The 18888-nt window shown below is 37.7% G+C and overlaps 2 protein-coding genes across 2 annotated transcripts in view; one reads left to right on the forward strand and one right to left on the reverse strand.

Moving 5' to 3' along the window:
• The window catches only part of niban1b (niban apoptosis regulator 1b), a 33936-nt gene extending 23744 nt beyond the window's left edge, over window positions 1–10192 (forward strand). The window contains exons 6-14 of the mRNA XM_067361922.1: window positions 654–769; window positions 2000–2104; window positions 2450–2612; window positions 6528–6715; window positions 6993–7139; window positions 7435–7545; window positions 7666–7773; window positions 8990–9101; window positions 9201–10192. Coding sequence (XP_067218023.1) covers window positions 654–769; window positions 2000–2104; window positions 2450–2612; window positions 6528–6715; window positions 6993–7139; window positions 7435–7545; window positions 7666–7773; window positions 8990–9101; window positions 9201–10174 — 2024 coding nt within the window. The 3' untranslated portion in view covers window positions 10175–10192. The remainder of the gene's footprint in view (window positions 1–653; window positions 770–1999; window positions 2105–2449; window positions 2613–6527; window positions 6716–6992; window positions 7140–7434; window positions 7546–7665; window positions 7774–8989; window positions 9102–9200) is intronic.
• Window positions 10193–11912: 1720 nt separating this feature from the next.
• Window positions 11913–18888, reverse strand: part of kifap3b (kinesin-associated protein 3b) — a 37309-nt gene continuing 30333 nt past the window's right edge. Inside the window, exon 20 of the mRNA XM_067361923.1 lies at window positions 11913–12051. Coding sequence (XP_067218024.1) covers window positions 11967–12051 — 85 coding nt within the window. The 3' untranslated portion in view covers window positions 11913–11966. The remainder of the gene's footprint in view (window positions 12052–18888) is intronic.

The following is an 18888-nucleotide window of genomic DNA, read 5'->3' on the forward strand; positions in this document are numbered from 1 at the left end:
GGAGCGAATGAGACGAGTGAGAGAGAGGAGGCGCCCGCGCGAGTGTGTGTCACTTCACCATGAGAGAAGAGAGCGAGAATGCGCAGCTGACGTCACTGCCTGTGCCGCTGGTAACAAAAAAGATCGGCTCGGAATCGGTAAGAAGTGAGACTGAAAAACTGGACTCGGTCGAGACCAATTAGGACTTGTGGCGAGACCAATGACCAAGTCCGAGACAAGTCCGAGTGCAAATATCACCGAGTCCGAGACAACAGAAAAACGTCTCGAGTCCGGACTCGAGTACTACAGCACTAATGTAACGTTTTGTCGTGCTGCTTGGTAAAATAGCTTATTATTGGCTTTTTTGAAAACAGGTAAGCTAAGTAAAATGTAGTTGCGTTAGTGGTGTTACGGGACTTAATTAGCTACTCCTTAACATTAAAAGTGACATTGTTTATCCCTTATTTAACATTACAAGTCATTTATGATGGGTTTCTCAGTTTTCTCTTTTCAGCATCATACTTGATAATTTCAAGCTATTTCTGTGTCTTGGTCTTTTTTCCTTTCGTTTTCATAAACCAGAAAAGAGAAGTTTCTGAGAAGCGCTCACATGATTCTTCATTACACAATCAATTTATCTGACAAAACTATTCTCTTCTCTCTATTATGTGCAGATTATCTGAAGAGTATGGCATGTGAAGTGCAGGCTTTCCTGAAGGCCATTCACTTCTACAGACAGGAGAAGGGCCACTATGAATCATGGGATATGCTGATGGGCCGTGACTGTGAGGTGGGCCTCCTGGTCTCCATATTACTCACGACTATGTTTTGAATGAGTTTCCAGAAAAGCAGATTCCACTTCTTTTGAATGAATCAGATGAGTCATGGTTCTTAGTGGCCACAGAGATGAACAAATAGTCTGACTTAGGTGGACGTCATAGTGTGGTCAGCAGACTGGTGCAGTCAGAGGCTGAGTGTGGACAGAGGCTCTGGTCAGGGATTTAGGTGTGTCATGCTGTTAACATCCCATTTGTGGATCACTGGTCATTTCATGCTTGACTGAAAGTTTTAAATGTGTGCCTACATGTACAACATGTAAATATGATAGATTTATTAATATCAATTTAATAAGTATTTACATTTACATTAAGTTATTTAAAAGTAGAAACTACAGAGGGCCATGGTGAATATATTTTAGTACTAGGCACACCTCTTCTCAATACGTCACATGATTTGATGTACTGGACCATTCACATTTATAGAACAAATCTAATAGTGATACGTGCCTTAGAGAACAACAAATTATTCATATATTGTCCCTCGTGCCAAAATTCCTCTTGTAATCTCCTGTTGTCTTGAGATCACAACAGGGTCTTTCACAGGATGTCCCGTAGCCACTCAAGGAAACACCTCTGCCTTCCTCTAACTATTGTTGGGTCCCATTTTGAACCCTAATTTGGTGGACAAGGTGTTGTTGTGTAAGAACCGAAAACAGACATGATAAATAGGCTATTTTAGCAATCAGTCATTATCACAAAACAAATCCTGAGAAGGTGATCAGGACCTCTACTTTTCAAATAAATAAACAAATGAAATATTGTGAACTAAATCATTATATTCTATTACATTACCATAACGTCTACAATATAGTTTTTAAAGACATTAATACTTTTATTCAGCGAGGTCACATTAAATTGATCAAACGTGACAGTAAAGACATTTATAATGTTATAAAAGGTTTCTTTTTCAATTTAATTCTGTTCTTTTGAACTTTCTGTTCATCAAAAAAAAAAAAAAAAAAAATGTATCAGTTTCCACAAAAATAACTGTTTTCAACATTGATAATGATTCTGTCAGTTGTGGACTGATTCATTGCTGTGACATTACACCAGTGATTCAACACTTTTCCTCCATGAGTCAATGCCATGTGGATATTTTTTTGTCTGTGACTCGGTCCGGTATCATTACAACTCTCATTTTACCGTGGGCTTCCGTAGTGACTCGCTCTGCCTCTCTGCAGGTGCTGGCTAACCTGGTGATGGAGGAGCTGCTGCCCTCGCTGCAGACGGAGCTGTTGCCCAAGCTGAAGGGAAAGAAGCCAGAGAGGAAGAGGGTGTGGTTTGTGGTCAGTGAGATCAGCCTGCCCCTCACATCTATTCTTAGATCTTTGACACGCTATGTGTTGAATGTCACAGTCAGGCAACATTTTGGCTGGTCCATTCTGAATATATAAATCCATTGTTTTTCTGGCCTCCACACCACCCAAAACAATAAATGTTTTATACCATGAAACATAATTCTCTTTCACAGATTGTACCAGTTAGATGAGGTCACTGCTCTATAAAAGGACTTTTTTTTTGCCATTGGGCAACATGTAGACAAAGGCAGCTCTATGTTCATAATGAAGTGGGATTATGGTGGCCACATTTAGGATGTTACTGTTTTTGATTTTTTTTCCTTTGGTGGTTAGACAGTGGAAGCAACCTATGAGCTTGTACATGAACAACTGCGGGAAGGATTGGAGAGTTTGAAAAATGAGTGCAGAGATGCTACCAAACAGCAGGAGGCGCTCATCCGCTCTGACATGGACCAAATCATCAACTCACAAACATTCCTGGAAACTAAATTGCAAGGTATGGACAGATATCAGTCCTATATACAATATTCAGTTCCCTTACATTTTGTGTTTTTTTACACTACCGTTCAAAAGTTTGAGGTCAGTAAGATATTTTTAAAAGGTGTGGTAAGTAGATTTTAAACAATGCTGTTGGACATTGTTGATATTTGAAATCAGCCCAAAAAAAAACACCCCTCTCTTCATTGCTCCGCCTCCAAAACTCACACTCCAATCCTAACCAAAGTCCCTTTAAGACAAGTCATTTCACTCGGCGGCCATCTTTGAAATGCCTTTCAGGCATCCTGGGCATCATGCAATCTCTTTGAATGGGGAAACATCAAATTCTCCAAAACTGTTCGCCAACCTTACGATTAAATTTCATATTTGAAATCACCAATGAAATCTAACAACAACCGGCTCATAAATTTAGTTCCTAAACGCTCGAATCATGACAAAAAAAATGTATTTTTCAGGCTGGATCAAGCTAATGCGCATGCGCAGACCTAAACGCGTCTGACTGTTTCTATAGAAACCGGTAATTCTAACGGCTGCTGCAGTGACGCGATGACTTGTCGGCCATTGGCTCTTATTTAGAAGGCGGGACTTATTCCGCCATATTGCGCGTTACACTTTCTCCCATTCAAAACAATACAAGTGACACGTCTTGTGTTGTTCTATAGTCTTTGATCCTAACCACCCTGCTCCGAGTTGGTCTGGAACACTGGCCCGAGCACTTCTGGCATGCGAGGCGAGTGCACTAACAATGATGCTAAACACCGGATTCTCTAGCGGTCGTCAGTGTGCAGCGGTTTAACTATCTGGCCACTGTTACACATGCAGTGCGAGTGGATGTCTGTTTATCACAGTTGACGCGCTACAAAATGCTTCATTAAAAATTAAAGCGCAGTTGATGAACGAACAAGGAAGCACAAAAAATGAACGTACAGTACACAAGAGTAAATACAAACAAGTGTTCGTTGTTAGTGGCAAACAGCACAGCAGCTCCAGACATTCAAAACTGTTACTCACATGTGAAGTTTTCAGGCCTTCCCGCTTAGCTCTCTGCAGCGCTGGAAAGCTTTTCTAATATAAACGCGGGTCCTAAAGCGCTTGCCCAGTCATAAAACTTAATTCCAGTGAAATTCTTTTGAGCTCTTTTGTATTGTGTCCCATCTCTCGTTCTGCAGTTTTTTTTTTTTTCTTATTTTCAAATCTCCCTCTTGCTTGTTCTGTCTCCTTGACCGCCATACGCCTCCTAATGCTGATTGGTTACACGTTTGTTGTTGGTGTCGGCCTGACTAACTTCCAAACAGTGTTTTTGAAATTCTACTGAGTCCAACTTTAATACTTTTATTCAACAAGGAGGCATAAAATTGATCAGAAGTGACCGTCATTACACTGCTGCAGCCATGGAACGGAAGCAAAGTTCCTTGATTATTACGCCTGAATGAGAGTATAGTTCCTAGCCATATCAGCCTAGAAAATCACAACTTTTTATTTTCCGTTGGTCTTAGTACACGATTTAACTACAGAAGAGTCAAGTTTTAAATAGGAAAAATATCAAAACTCGTTGGTCATTTTTAAGCGCGATGCTAACGGTCTAATCAGATTCAATGAACTATGCTAAGCTATGCTAAAAGTGGTACCGCCAGAACCGGAGATCGGCTGAATGGATTCGAAAACGGTAAAACTCAACTGTTTAACTCTAGGGGAGTTGGAAAATGACCCTATTTTCAAAAAAAAGTGGAGTGTTCCTTTAACAATCTAAACGCAAAGTGTAAAGCGCACGGCGCAGGTGCACTCAGGGCGTGTCCGAATCCACTTTTGCTATTTTAACGCCGGAAAAACGGTCCGTGCGCCGGGCCGCATTTTTGAAATGGGTTGTCCCTATTCTCTTAATGAGTAATGGGCGTACCGTTCAATAAACCAATCAGAGTGTCATCTCCCATTCCCTTTAAGAGCGAGATGCGCTCGCGCCATGGCGGATTGCTATTTACATGGCGGAATTTGTTGGCGATCAGTCAGTTAATATATATGTGTGTGTATTGGCACGATTGTTCAATTAATTAGCCAATTTCGTTCATCATTATAAGTAGTAATAGGCTGATTTGAAAATAGGTAGCCTAATTCTAATACATGCAATGACTATTCATCATTACTTTTTTATATTTATGTAGCCTACACAATAATATTCTTTTACACTGTAATCCTTTTGTTTTTAATATTTGGCATGTTTGTGTGATGCGCATCCCTGTGTGTAATAAGCAAAGTCAACGCGCACTGTGGACGCGCCCAGAGGCGCAGTTTCTACCAACGCGCTCTAACAAAAAAATATTGCGCCATTGACTTTAGACTAGGTTTGAGTTGGTCTATGGTGCAGTCTATTTCCAGCTCCTTAAAATAGCAATGCGCCTGAACACACCTCTTCTTTAGACCAGCACGCCCATGGGCGCTCTAACTGGCGCAAATGCATTTACTAATTTAAGGACGTGGCGCTGAACGGGAAAACGCGAACGGCGCCGGACGCAAACACGCTTGCGCTGCGCCTTGCGACGCATTTCGCCGGGTGTATTATAGGGCCCTTGGTGAGCATAACAGACTTCTTTCAAAACATTAAAAAAATATATATATATCTTAGTAACCCCAAACTTTTGAACGGTAGTATATATACAGTATGGAATAATGTAGCATTATTAAAAAAAAATCCTTCATAACACAAAAATCATATTAACCTATTGTATTCCGAGAGCACACCATAGGTGGAATAATAATTGTTTCTTTAATATTTAGTAATGTTAGTGAATCATTTTCTCGTTTATGTGCTACTATTTCTTTTTGCTATCATGAATAATGTGTTTAAAGCAAAATAATAATTAGTTACTACATTACAGTTGTGTTTAATGAGTTACATTTTTTACCAAAATACTGTGTATCAGCTAATGACTTCTAAATTTTTATTACATACTACAGCCTTTCAATTTAGTCATACAAGTTCCTAGTTCAGAGTGTCTATTTACACAAAGTGCTAATAGCATCCCTTGTTGGCAAACACGATTTACACTAGCCCCGCCCCGCCCTCCAATGTCTGATTGGGCCACTCAAGTTTTAAAAAAGACATGTAGAATTTAATGTCTTCAGTGGCACAGCAGTAGCAAGTAAGGCTCACAGATTTCTCTTATTTAATGCAATTGACGTGGGTTCGAATCCGCCTTTTGCCGAGCTCACATTTATTTTCAATAAAAATGAAAATAATGCTCAAAAAATGGAAATAAACTGCGAATGAGTGTTTAATAATATTAAAAGTGTTTATTGGGTAGGGTTTGGGGAAGGTGTAGGGAGTGTTTTTATTCTCCCAATAAGGCAGCATCCATTTAATAATTGTAATAGTTATAATCATTTACACTCTATATTATTGCATCTTGTTAATGTGCAAAATAAAGCATATATTTACTATTTACTATTTATTGCAAACAAATGATACTTTTACATGGTGTAAACAGCGATATGCTATTTACACCAAGTGAAAATAGTGATAGATTCTAAGAAAATGCTGCTATCATCAATCTAGCATCTACAGCTATTTGCAATTAGTGTAAATAGCATCTATCACTAAGAAAATATGCTATTTTCGCTTAGTGCAAATAGCCGCTGCCTTCATAGTTTTGCAACTGCCCCAGACCTCATAACTATAATAAAATCTTGTTTAATAGCTACCAGTGAATGTGTAAGCAAATGGCCACCTTCAACCAGAGTATTGACTTATAATTATGTTAAGACAATCAGGTTACTCAATGCTTACTAAATGAAATATGACCATATTTTGATTAATGTATCTGAATATTTTTATGCATGTAAATGCAGTCAGCGACACAAACCAAATGCATCTTCATGTTGTACGGCACCTTTTGATTTACTTTCTGTTTGTGTTAAGCTTTAGTATCAGAGCCAGCCATGAAATACTGTTCAGAGAGTGTGGCCCCATACCTGACCTCTATCCTGGAGGAGCTGATGGGTCCGGTCAGCGCAGGCTTCCAGGCCGTGAGGCTGCTGTTGGAAGACGAGCTGACCCGAGTCTGCAAGGATTTCCCTCAGGGGGGAGTCACAGAGGAACTGAAGACCGTAAGAGAGTGCAGAACATTTAGAAATATGTGGCAATACAGCTTTCTGGCATTCAAGTTCTTAAAATGAATATTTATCTGCTGATTTCAACATTTCCTGGCCAAAGCTATTGCACAACACTTGAAGCAAATCAGGTCAGTTTTTCCTTTGAGAGGAGAGTGAAGTGTTAGACGGCAGAGCTGACATGATTAGTTCATGCTGGAATAACGATCATCTGAAGTCATAAACGCACTCAGACTCCCTCGAGTTCTCATGAGTCATGCCTGTCCGTTTGAAGGCTCTGCAGCAGGTGGGTCGTGACCGGATGGAGGACTGTTACCAGCATGTGAATGTCCTGAAAGAACAGCTCCAGGAACTCCGCAACCGCTTCAAGTTCTCCAACTCGACTCGAGTAGTTCACTGCACCCAGAATCAAATGCAGCAGGTGCGTTTCCATGCTCTTGGTGGGGCTTTTAGATGTTTTATGTTCGTGTAATGAAATAGTTCATCTGGCCTTCTGACTCAAGTATAATTGCAAGTATAAATCTTTTCAAATCTTTTTCAGACCTCAGTAGTGGATATAAACTACTGGAATCATATTTGTCATATAGACTGCTCCACCTAAAATGAAGTCAATGGAGAGCATTGCCTCATCTTGTCATGAAATTTGGTTCCCCCTACAGGTCAAAGGAATATAAATGAACTGTGGCATGGCTGTTGATTTGTTCCACTCTTTTTAGTTGATGGAGAATGCAGTGTACACTTTTGAGCTCCTGCTTCAGTCTTCCTTAAAAGATAAACCTGACAAACAGGCCTCGGTCATGGAGAAAGCCAAACTACGTGTCCTCAAGGTTGGTTTTGAGCACGTTTACATATGAGTGTGTTCATGAGCAAGGCAGCAGTACACCACCTTATTAGAATAATTGTAATATACGACATAATCATTATGGAAACTTTTGTTTTGCCTTTAGCAATTTGACTATGACAGCAGCACAGTAAGGAAGAAGATATTCCAGGAGGCCCTGGTTGACATCACCCTGCCAGCCATCAAGAGAAACCTGGCCCCCGCCTGCAAAACTGTATGCACTATTCATCCCTTAACAAGTTTGCAAAAAAATGATATTGTTCTGATTATGATATTATCAGAGGATGACATTGTTCTGTTTATTCTAAGCATGCGCTGCAGTTTTGTCATCTGCCTCTTTTAATGTTCGAGCTCTTTAAAATCTGCTGGATTCTGATTGGCTGTCATTGTTTTTACTATTCATCAGCTGGAAAAAAATCATTCTGAAAGTGATTAGCCCTAACTAACTGCTAGTTGGTTAAAAGGTTAGTTCACCCAAAAATGAAAATAATGTCATTAATTACTCACCCTCATGTCGTTCCACACCCATAAGACCTTCATTCATCTTCAGAACACAAATTAAGATATTTTTGATAAAATCCAATGACTCAGTGAGGTCTGCATTCACAGCAATGACGTTTCCTCTCTCAAGATCCATAAAGGTACTAAAAACATTTAAATCAGTTCATGCGAGTTCAGTAGTTCTACCTTAATATTATAAAGCGACGAGAATACTTTTTGTGCACCAAAACCCCCCCAAAATAGTGACTTTTCAACAATATAGTGATGGTCCAATTTCAAAACACTGCTTCGGAGCTTTACGAATCAAATCAGTGACTCGGATCTCCTATCAAACGGCTAAACTGCTGAAATCACATGACTTTGGCGCTCCGAGACACTGATTCAATTTGTAATGCTCCGAAGCAGTGTTTTGAAATTGGCCCATCACTATATTGTTGAAAAGTCGTTATTTTGTTTTTTTGGCGCACAAAAAGTATTCTCGTCGCTTTATAATATTAGGGTAGTAACTGTATTAAATACGGTTTTAGAACCTTTATGGATCTTGAGAGAGGAAATGTCATTGCTATGAATGCAGACTTCACTGAGCCATCGGATTTAATCAAAAATATCTTAATTTGTGTTCCGAAGACAAATGAAGGTCTTACAGGTGTAGAACGACATGAGGGTGACTAATAAATAACATTATTTTCATTTTTTGGTGAACTAACCCATTAACATAATGGCTGTTTATGCAACTGGCCCCAGTTCTTGGTTCCCAATCCTAATGATGACCCGGATGACTGAGAATACTCAAAGATAGTGATGTGTTTGTGTCAATTAATGCACTTAGTAATGGTCAGCCTGTACAAAATCAAGATTTTGTTTGATATTAGGCTCCTGCTCAAATACAGGGGTGATTTTGGCTGATTTTTTTTCTCTTTTTTTGGCAGGAGCTTCAGAATTTTGAACAATTCGTCTTTGCAGATTACACAAACTTTGTTCAAGTGGAGAATATCTACGAGAACTTAGTACTCAACCTTTTGAATAATGAAGTTAACAAAGGTAAACTGTTTTAGCTTCTTGTTTTGAGTGTCTAGAGACATATTATTAACTTCAGAATACTCAACATCTACATATTCGTTCCATATGTTTGCTATACAGTGGTGAAGGAGGCAGCCAGCCTGAAGAAGAACAACCTGTTTGCGGACAGTACTGACCTGCAGTGTGTTAGTCAAAGCAGCTTGGCTGACAGCCGCACACCGCCCCTCTCTGCCCCTTCTAGCCCACCCCCAGTGCTGTCCTCTGTGGCTCTCTCTCAGAAGGCAGAGCAAAAGATCTCCTCCCCATCAGGAGGAACCGTCAGCGAAGACACCCACCAGACACATGATACTTCAGTCATTCCTACAGTGAAGATTACAGTGTCTTCTCCCGAATCTGCAGAACCTACATCACCATTCAGTGTTGCTGAAAGCCAGCCAGATGTTCCACCAACATTACCTAATAATTCACCTCCCAAACCTGAAACCATCATATGTGCAGAAGATTCATCTTCTCCACAACCAGAGACACCTTCCAAAGTGAAGGATGATGACGTTACAGAGGAATCTTCTGTTAGTTCAGACCAAGCAGTCTGTCTCAACTCAGCTGCAGGAAGGCCTGTTCCTGTCGCTGATGCTTGTGAAACCCTAAATGTAGAAACAGACGAGCAGAGTAAAGATGCAAGTACTCCACCGCAATCTGAAATCAAAGAGGAATGTGTCAATACTGTCCAACCTGACGCTAGACTGACGGTCAGTGAAGAAGTTCGCACAGATGTATGTGTTGAAGACACTGATGTGGACGCCAAGCACAGTGTGGATAACAAGGTGTGTGAGGCAGCGCCATCTAGTGATGAGAATAGTAATGAAACGCAAGACAGTCCTGCAGTGGATGCTTCTCCTGCTCCCGACACTGTTCCTGATGGGCCGGTAGGGGGCGCTGTTGCTTTAACATCAGAGCTGGAGAACCATAACAGCACTGTAAACACAGATTCATCAGAGGAGACCGCTGACAGTGTGCAGGCTATCAGAAATCTCATAATGGAGGTCATCGAGGTAGAGGACATAGTGAGACCTTGTGATGAAAACCAGCCTTAAAAATGTTTCAATGAAAAGTGATCATCAACTATCCAGCTCTGCTAACAAAACCAACTACAGTGTTCTCATGGTTTTTTTTTTTCAAATCCCATATATATATATATATTTTTTTTTTTATAGTTACATCAGTTACTATTTTTATTATTAATCTAATGATTAACATTTAAAGTCTGATTTTTTGTAAAATACTTTGACTCGCATAGCAACCAAGTGTCTATGTAAACAGACTGTCTTTTTTAACACTTTATCTTGTATCATATTAACAAAAATATGGTTGTTTGTACCCGCACAGTTTTTTTTTAATATAATGTTCAATAATTTTAATGCTGGAACATTTTTTTTTAAACAATGTTAGGCTATTATAATTAAATGACAAAAACTAGAAACTCTAAATTTTTAGATGGTACACAAATGTTTTTAGTGGACTAATTTATTCACATGCTGTGCTGGCCTGTACAGACAACTCATTCTTTATATTAAATAACAAGGGGGTCATGCTGATCACTAAACAATTATTTTTTACCATGCTGTAGATTTTCTGAAAATGAGACACAGTACCTTTGTACATATGATTATTACAGAGAGTCTGTTAAATAAATTTCCACAAAACAAAATTAGTGCATTGTTTTATTTCTTCTGTTTGCAGTTAAGGACAATTCACATTAATTCGTCAAACTCCCAGGATCATTATAGCAGCAAAGGCCAAGATGTTACGAGGCACGTTTTGTGTCTGGAAATACAGAGCGGTCCTGAATTCATTGTGATAAAATAAAATAAGACTTAAAAATGAACAGACACATGCTACAGCTCAATCAGAAATCTATGATAATCAAGTAAGAACAGAGGCAGCATTTAGCACCTTACTTATAGTGTTGTAAGACTCTTTTCACAGCAATGAATCCTGGACATGGTTAGGTAGTTAATTCATAAATATCTCTAAGAGGAATGTCTACTAATATATGCTATCTGACAGACACAGCGTATAGTTTTGTTATAAGACAAGTAGTGCAAGATAGTGAGTGATGCTACATCTTAATGAAGCTGTAAATGCAGTTTATGGTCATTGGGTTAATGAGAACTGGCTATATAATAATCAATTTACTGGCCGAAAGTACAAGATAATATCATGTCAAAATAAAATAGTCAATAACATATTAGCTGATAATTATTTAAATATGAAGAACAGATTTAATCCAGTTCAGTGATTATACTTAATATTAAAGTGCACTCTCCAAAACCTAAAATACAAAAATAAAATGTATAAATAAATGAAGATTATTCTGAAGCTAAACTGTAATTTTGTCATTAGCAAGTGAGTTGTTTGATTGGTGGTATGTGGCGCATGCAGCACATTATACTTTACCTGTATGTCTCCCAAAATGTCTTGAACCCAAATTATGCCCACTGAACTACAGCGCTTTATATCTTTCATAAATAATATTAATACAATGTATAAGATCATGTAAAGCATTACATAATGTAATAAAGCTTTGCAGATGTGTGTACATTCAAAAAGTCAGAAAAAAACAATTTATAACTAAACATATGAATATAAAATATATATTAACATATTTTATATTCATATTTGAATGTACGTGAACTATTGATTTGCTCGCTAATTAATCATTTCAAGTTTAAAGCATCACCAAGCATTTTACGGGGGTCTCGTCATTAAATCTGCCTTTAAATCCAAGGGTGGGCTCACATTTTGTGGAAGAGACTGGTTGGTTCACAGCGTTTGAGTTTTCAAGGAGATCAAAATCGCCTTGTAGCGAACTGTTACGCAGTGGCTCTATCTGCTGGATCCGTACCCGTGGAAGAACGGCTCATCAGGACGAAAGCCGTAGGCAGTGGCAGGACGTCCTTCAGCTCCATTACTGAGGAAGGAGAATTGAATCAAGTGAGCGTAAACCTTTAAAGTTACCTTTAAAGTGTTGCCTCCAAGAGTCACTAGATGGCCTTCTTCCATACACATTATCAGGAGGCAATATCAGGTGTGTATAGAAAAATCAATTTGTTAATGGTATTCTGTATTGGTGTCAGTGCTGTGCTGATGCTACACAATTCATTAAGCTTCAACGTTTTTTTTTTGTAAATTTAAATATATAATATAAATTATATACTATAACTATAGCATAATATTGTATATATTTTACACTCACACATAATTTCTATGAAAATTGCTATCTAGCTGGCTTTTAAATTCCAAGAATGACTTTTGATATTGATATTTTGACTATAAAAATGTGCTTATGAAATAAAAGTGGTGTCATTTATTCAGCCCTTACATTTCAGCTATACAAACTATTATTCCTGAAAAATATGATTATATTTTTGGTAAAAACAAAATGTTTAATTTTTAATTAAATTTTTTTTTATTAATAATAATAATAATAATAATAAGAATAATAATAATACTAAGAAGAAGAAGAAGAAGAAGAAGAAGAAGAAGAAGAAGAAGAAGAAGAAGAAGAAGAAGAAGAAGAAGAAGAAGAAGAAGAATTTATATATATATATATTATATATATATATATATATATATATATATATATATTATATATATATATATATAGAGGCAAGGCAAGGCAAGGCAATTTTATTTGTATAGCACATGTCATATACAATGGTAATTCAAAGTGCTTTACATAAAGTATAATAATAAAAATAATAAATAAGAATAAAATAAGAATAATAAAAATAGAACATAAGAAATAGAAATAACAGTAAAGACAGAGAATTTTGCTATCTGGATGGATGAGCTAGGAAGTCTTAGGGAGTTTTTTTTTTTTGTTGTTGTCCGTCAGAGTGGATCTAAACGGATCTATCCATCACAGCAGATCTAAATGGATCTTCCTCACATGACAGGACTGCTACCTGTTAAGGCACTTCAAACTGATAAACAAAGTTTCAATCTCCTCTATAATATATATATGTGTGTGTGTATGTTCTTAAAAATTATTTAAAAAAAAAAAAAAGATCTGTTTTTGTGGTGGTAGTGGTCCAAGCCCACTAGATACACTTATAACACCAATAATGATTCATTGTAACAATTACTTTAAATGACAAGTGAACAAAGAGAATATAATAAATGAATGTTTTAACAATATAAAGACTTACAATCACAGAAGAAGAATCAACCAACAAAACCAAGACTGACTCATCTTGTCTATGACAATATGAACAACCAGAAATGTAAAAAAAGTTATTCAAGTATAAAATGAAAGCTGCAATCTTTCTGTAAAACATTTACCTGCTGTCCAAGATACTGTAGTACAGTTTAGGATGCATATTGTCCCATGAAAGGCTTCCAAATGCCGAGATTTCAATTCAATGAGCTCTGCATGCCAATGTAAGCCATACCTCCTACAGTATATGAGCCTCCCATACTGTATACTATTGCCCACCGTCAGTGTACAATACAGGCTACGACATGTACAGTGTCAAGCTACAAAATGATTTGTTTTTACAAAATATTTAAGTGTATTAAATATTCAAAATATTTCTAAAACTATTACATTATTCAAGTAAATCTGATGAGATTTGTTTAATAAAACAAAGCAACTAACAAAGAATGAATAAAAACAACAACAACAACAACAGTGATGTTTCATTTTCGAGAGGTGTGACACGTTCCTGTCCTTCTTGCACCTCAACGAGAATTTTACACTCATTCGGGATGAACAGAGCTAGAAAAGTGCTGTGGTTCTAGAAACAAATTGGCCCCTGGCTCTGTCTGCTTGCTTTAAACTAACAGTTTCAGGCCCACGGCCTTTAAAATATGAGCTGTTTGCTTTGCCCCTATGTGCCCACATTACATTGTGTTGTTTTTAGCCTCATATGACCTCCAGTAATCAAATACAGCTAGCTCCTCTTAGCACCCCGACTCTCACACACTCTGCTGTCTAAAATATGTCTTTTTCCTATTGGCCTGCCAGATCTGTCAGGCTGAATTTGAACAGCAGTTAAGAGGGATTCATGCACGGATCGACGCCACCTGTAGGTGCTCTGAGCCTCTGTTTTTGACTCAGACACCTAAATTTTATCTCTTCACTTGGGTTTTCCTTGAAAGCAAGTTATTTATCAAAAAATACAGGCTTCGAGAGCCTGGGATAATCATCTACAGAGGTAGAATTTATAGCTGAGAGTTATCAGGGTTAGTTTTGTGCTTCAACTTGGCATCAGGACATTAATTACAAGAAGATGATAACACCCAAAAACAACACTATGAACTCAGATAAAAAAAATAAATAATTTGAATTTGTTTGATGATTTATCTCAGTCCTGTGACCGACCCTGCCTATGATCCATAGCGAGCACATTCTTGTCCAATTATGAGGCAGTCTGTCACCTCTTCCTGCATGGGGCTTCAAAACAGGGTAATAAAAGCTGAGTGGGGGTGGGATTGACAGCTCATAGGGAGCCAGGTCGGCCCTGGCGTTCTGGGGGGAAACGGCCAAAGGTGCCCGTAAAAAAAGGCCCTTTTAACCAGACATTGTTTCATAGCTCAGAAGAGTGTGTTTGCACAGGAAACGGGTCTCGGCTCTTTTATAAAAGGACGTTTCTCCTCCTTTTTTCCCCAAGTTGTTCTCCAGCTCACGCTTTGATCTCCCGTTCCTGTCACATATCCAGTTACATGCCCCTACCTTGGCTGTGTCAAATCAACAGCAGCCCTTTTTTCCCCTTCCTTTGCCTGATTGCGTCTCCACATCCCTGTTTTCCATTTTCCTCCTGCCTTCTCGTCCAAGCTCCCCAAGGCTTTAGGGACACGCAGCGCCACACTGCTTAAATAAAGGCGGATTTGTCAGGCTGATGTGTGCGCACAAAAGACACGCACACAACTGGTTTTCTTCTGAGACATCAGAAGCCCATCTGCAGACAGTGTGCCCCGCTCATGCTCAGAGTGACCAGTTTTAGCTTGATTCAGCACCTTGTCTGTCTCTGGGAATCAACAGAGCTCTGGTGATAATTATATTGGTATGTAGGACACAATACAATAATACTGCAAAGCTTACTTATTCAAAATGATTATATATTGTGATTAGGGCTGTCAAAATGAATGCGTTAACATACGCAATTATTTTTTTCAGTTTAACACATTAAAAATATTTAACGCAATTAACGCAGCATCCATTTTTTTCCTGTCATCCTTTAGCTAGCGTTACTTTATATGATCTATGAATCTCCTGTCTGTGTCACACGACTCATGCGAACAGAAAGCCACTTTAGCGAGTAAAGTGAGTACTCTTTCGCGCTTTAACGGACAAAAACACGAAAAATGATACCAAAATGCCAGAGTATTCTCGTAAGCAGTCTTAATGAGTTAAATAAAGTCTTAAATTAACATAAAGAGTGAAGAAATGGGATGCGCGTCAAATCCGCATCATGTGCATCAGGTATTAAAGTGACAGTAGCCTAATAAACCTGCTGCAGTCTGTCATTAATCTTAAAGGAACACTCCACTTTTTTTGAAAATAGGCTAATTTTCCAACTCCCCTAGAGTTAAACAGTTGAGTTTTACCGTTTTCGAATCCATTCAGCCGATCTCCGGTTCTGGCGGTACCACTTTTAGCATAGCTTAGCATAGTTCATTGAATCTGATTAGACCGTTAGCATCGCGCTTAAAAATGACCAAAGAGTTTTGATATTTTTTCTATTTAAAACTTGACTCTTCTGTAGTTAAATCGTGTACTAAGACCGACAGAAAATGAAAAGTTGTGATTTTCTAGGCTGATATGGCTAGGAACTATACTCTCATTCAGGCGTAATAATCAAGGAACTTTGCTGCCGTATCATGGCTGCAGCAGGTGCAATGATATTACACAGCACCCGTGAGCCCCTGCTTGCACAGGGAACGTGCCTTGCAACCATGGAGACGTATGTGAGAGACGCTGTGTAATATCATTGCACCTGCTGCAGCCATGATACGGCAGCAAAGTTCCTTGATTATTATGCCGGAATTAGAGTATAGTTCCTAGCCATATCAGCCTAGAAAATCGCAACTTTTCATTTTCTGTCGGACTTAGTACACGATTTAACTACAGAAGAGTCAAGTTTTAAATAGGAAAAATATCAAAACTCTTTGGTCATTTTTAAGCGCGATGCTAACGGTCTAATCAGATTCAATGAACTATGCTAAGCTATGCTAAAAGTGGTACCGCCAGAACCGGAGATCGGCTGAATGGATTTGAAAACGGTAAAACTCAACTGTTTAACTCTAGGGGAGTTGGAAAATGAGCCTATTTTCAAAAAAAGTGGAGTGTTCCTTTAATCAAACAACAAAAGAAAAAGAGAAAATCAATCACTGCTCTTGACTGAATGACATTTATAGCTTTAATGAAAGTGTATATAGTTTATGCAGTGAAGACTGTAAAGTGTTTTATTTAATTTCTGTATATTTCCTACCTGTTAGATCAAATATTTAAAACATACTGTCTTTATGTTGTTTTTTTTTACACTAATTTGGAGATTAAATGTGAAATTATGACAATACAAAAATAGATTAAAAACTTTAATGTTAGGTGTGATTACTCGCGATAAATCAGAAAAAATGTGTGATTAACTAGTCGATTGACAGCACTAATTGTAATCTTTTACTCACTTGTTTCTCTTTCATCTGCATTGGATTTTGGTACTTTGAAAAAAGCAGTGTATATTATGTATATATACTATATATAAACTTTAAAAGTGTATATAATACATAAACTCTACAGTTTTATTTATTATTTGATGCTTTTATCCAAAGCAACATAAATTGCATTCAAGGTTGACCTCTTTTTTCTTTAAATCAGTTAATGTATTTCCTGGGAGATATATTGAAGTTTTACATTTTTACTTTCAATTTTGATTCATTTAATGCATCCTTGCTGAATAAAAGTATTAAGTTTTTCAAAAAAAAAAAAACTTACCCCAAACTTGATCAGTATATTTGTAACAAAAATGCTTTACTATTGTCATCTGATGATCTATATTATACAAAAATATGATTTTTAATTTTGATGATAATTATTAAATTCTGCCATATAGTATGAAGAATGCAAATGACTATAGTTAAGAAAACTATCTAGATTTAATTTATATATATAAAAAAAAAAAAAAAATAACTGTAAATTTTCAATACCGCTGTACTATTTTTGTACCATACAACACTACATGGGAATCAAGATGGACCACATGAGTGAATCAAATACATGTCTCAGGTTGGCACGTGAAGTCAAACCACTCCAATAGGCCTGCGTTCACACACATCGTTTCACAAGCGTCTTAAGTAAAGACTGAGACTCTATTTGATTATTATGGTAACCTCTGTCACTCAGAGCTGCCCACTCAAATTAAACCATTCATCCCAGGACCCTAATGTTGCCCCCCACCCCTCGGTGTATATTTGAAATGTATCACTTTACAAAGAGCCGCCAGAGAACTTGCCCCTCCATCTGGATCCCCGCCTCTATCCTCACCCACATGACAGCGCGGCGGCACTCAGCGCCCCAGCCGTCAGTTCGCAAAGTGCCCAAATCCCCACCCAGCCAAAACAAACAGGCCAACGAGCAGCACATTTTCCATACAAAGCACACAGCGCATATTAAACATGTCCAGTGAAAGCAATCGTATCAAGTATGCACTATCAGGGCAAGTTTAGACTACTAGAGTAAGCATGCACTATATCAGAGCTGCATATCAAACACAAGTGGCAGATCCATTTCCTCACAGATCAGCTCTTTGGCAGCCTAAGATAGTCAATGTGAACACTGGAGTGGATGGAGAGGTGAAATGTTATTTCATCTGTACGCATGTGTGTCTGTGTTTGTAGAGGAATGTAGACAATATATTTGGCTGCATGGGACTTAAAAGGCATGTTTATTTTTGGGCCATAGAGTGCCACTGACAGAGAGGAAGGCAATGTCAGACAGTAATATTACTTGGTACTTTTTTTTTTGAACAGCTGTACATCATATTCTTCAAATGATTAAACAACTTAGAAAAGCCAAAAATACATTTAATGTGGAAAATTTTAAAATGCTATTCTCTGAAGACTACAAAAACAAACTGGTGAACTCAAAGGGATAAACAACATCAATTGCCTGATGGTCTGTGACCAGTGTGAGAAAAGGACCTTTACTTGCCCTGCTTTCACTACAATACATGTTCGTAATTTTATGCCCTGCTAACCATATCCAAAATATTTGGATTTTTGTGATGTATTAAAGATTGTTGCTGATTTAAATACATCACTGAGGTAATATAATCTGTATTGTAGATGGTTTACATGAGGATGAATTATAAAAGTGCCAAAAGCATCAGTTAGAACTGGATGAATATTATGTTTCACATCGTATGGCAATGTTTTGTACCAAAAGTGTATTCCCATTTATAGCTGTCATGAAGCTTTTTTAAAAATACTAACCTTTAATTAAAATACAGTTTTTTCTAAACCAGTGCTGGGTACATTAAAATATAAACTACTGGTCTGACTGGGCAAGATGTGAAAAAGTATTTTATTTTTTCTTTAAAGGTCGTATTATATTAATAATGGTTTCTTGAACCAAAAACGGTCTTAAAGGTGCCATCGAACGTTTTTTACAAGATGTAATATAAGTCTAAGGTGTCCCCTGAATGTGTCTGAAGTTTCAGCTCAAAATACCCCATAGATTTTTTTTAATAAATTTTTTAACTGCCTATTTTGGGGCATAATTAGAAATGCGCTGATTCAGGCTGCG

This window comes from Chanodichthys erythropterus, chromosome 16, assembly GCF_024489055.1.
Source record: "Chanodichthys erythropterus isolate Z2021 chromosome 16, ASM2448905v1, whole genome shotgun sequence".
Lineage (NCBI taxonomy): Eukaryota > Metazoa > Chordata > Actinopteri > Cypriniformes > Xenocyprididae > Chanodichthys > Chanodichthys erythropterus.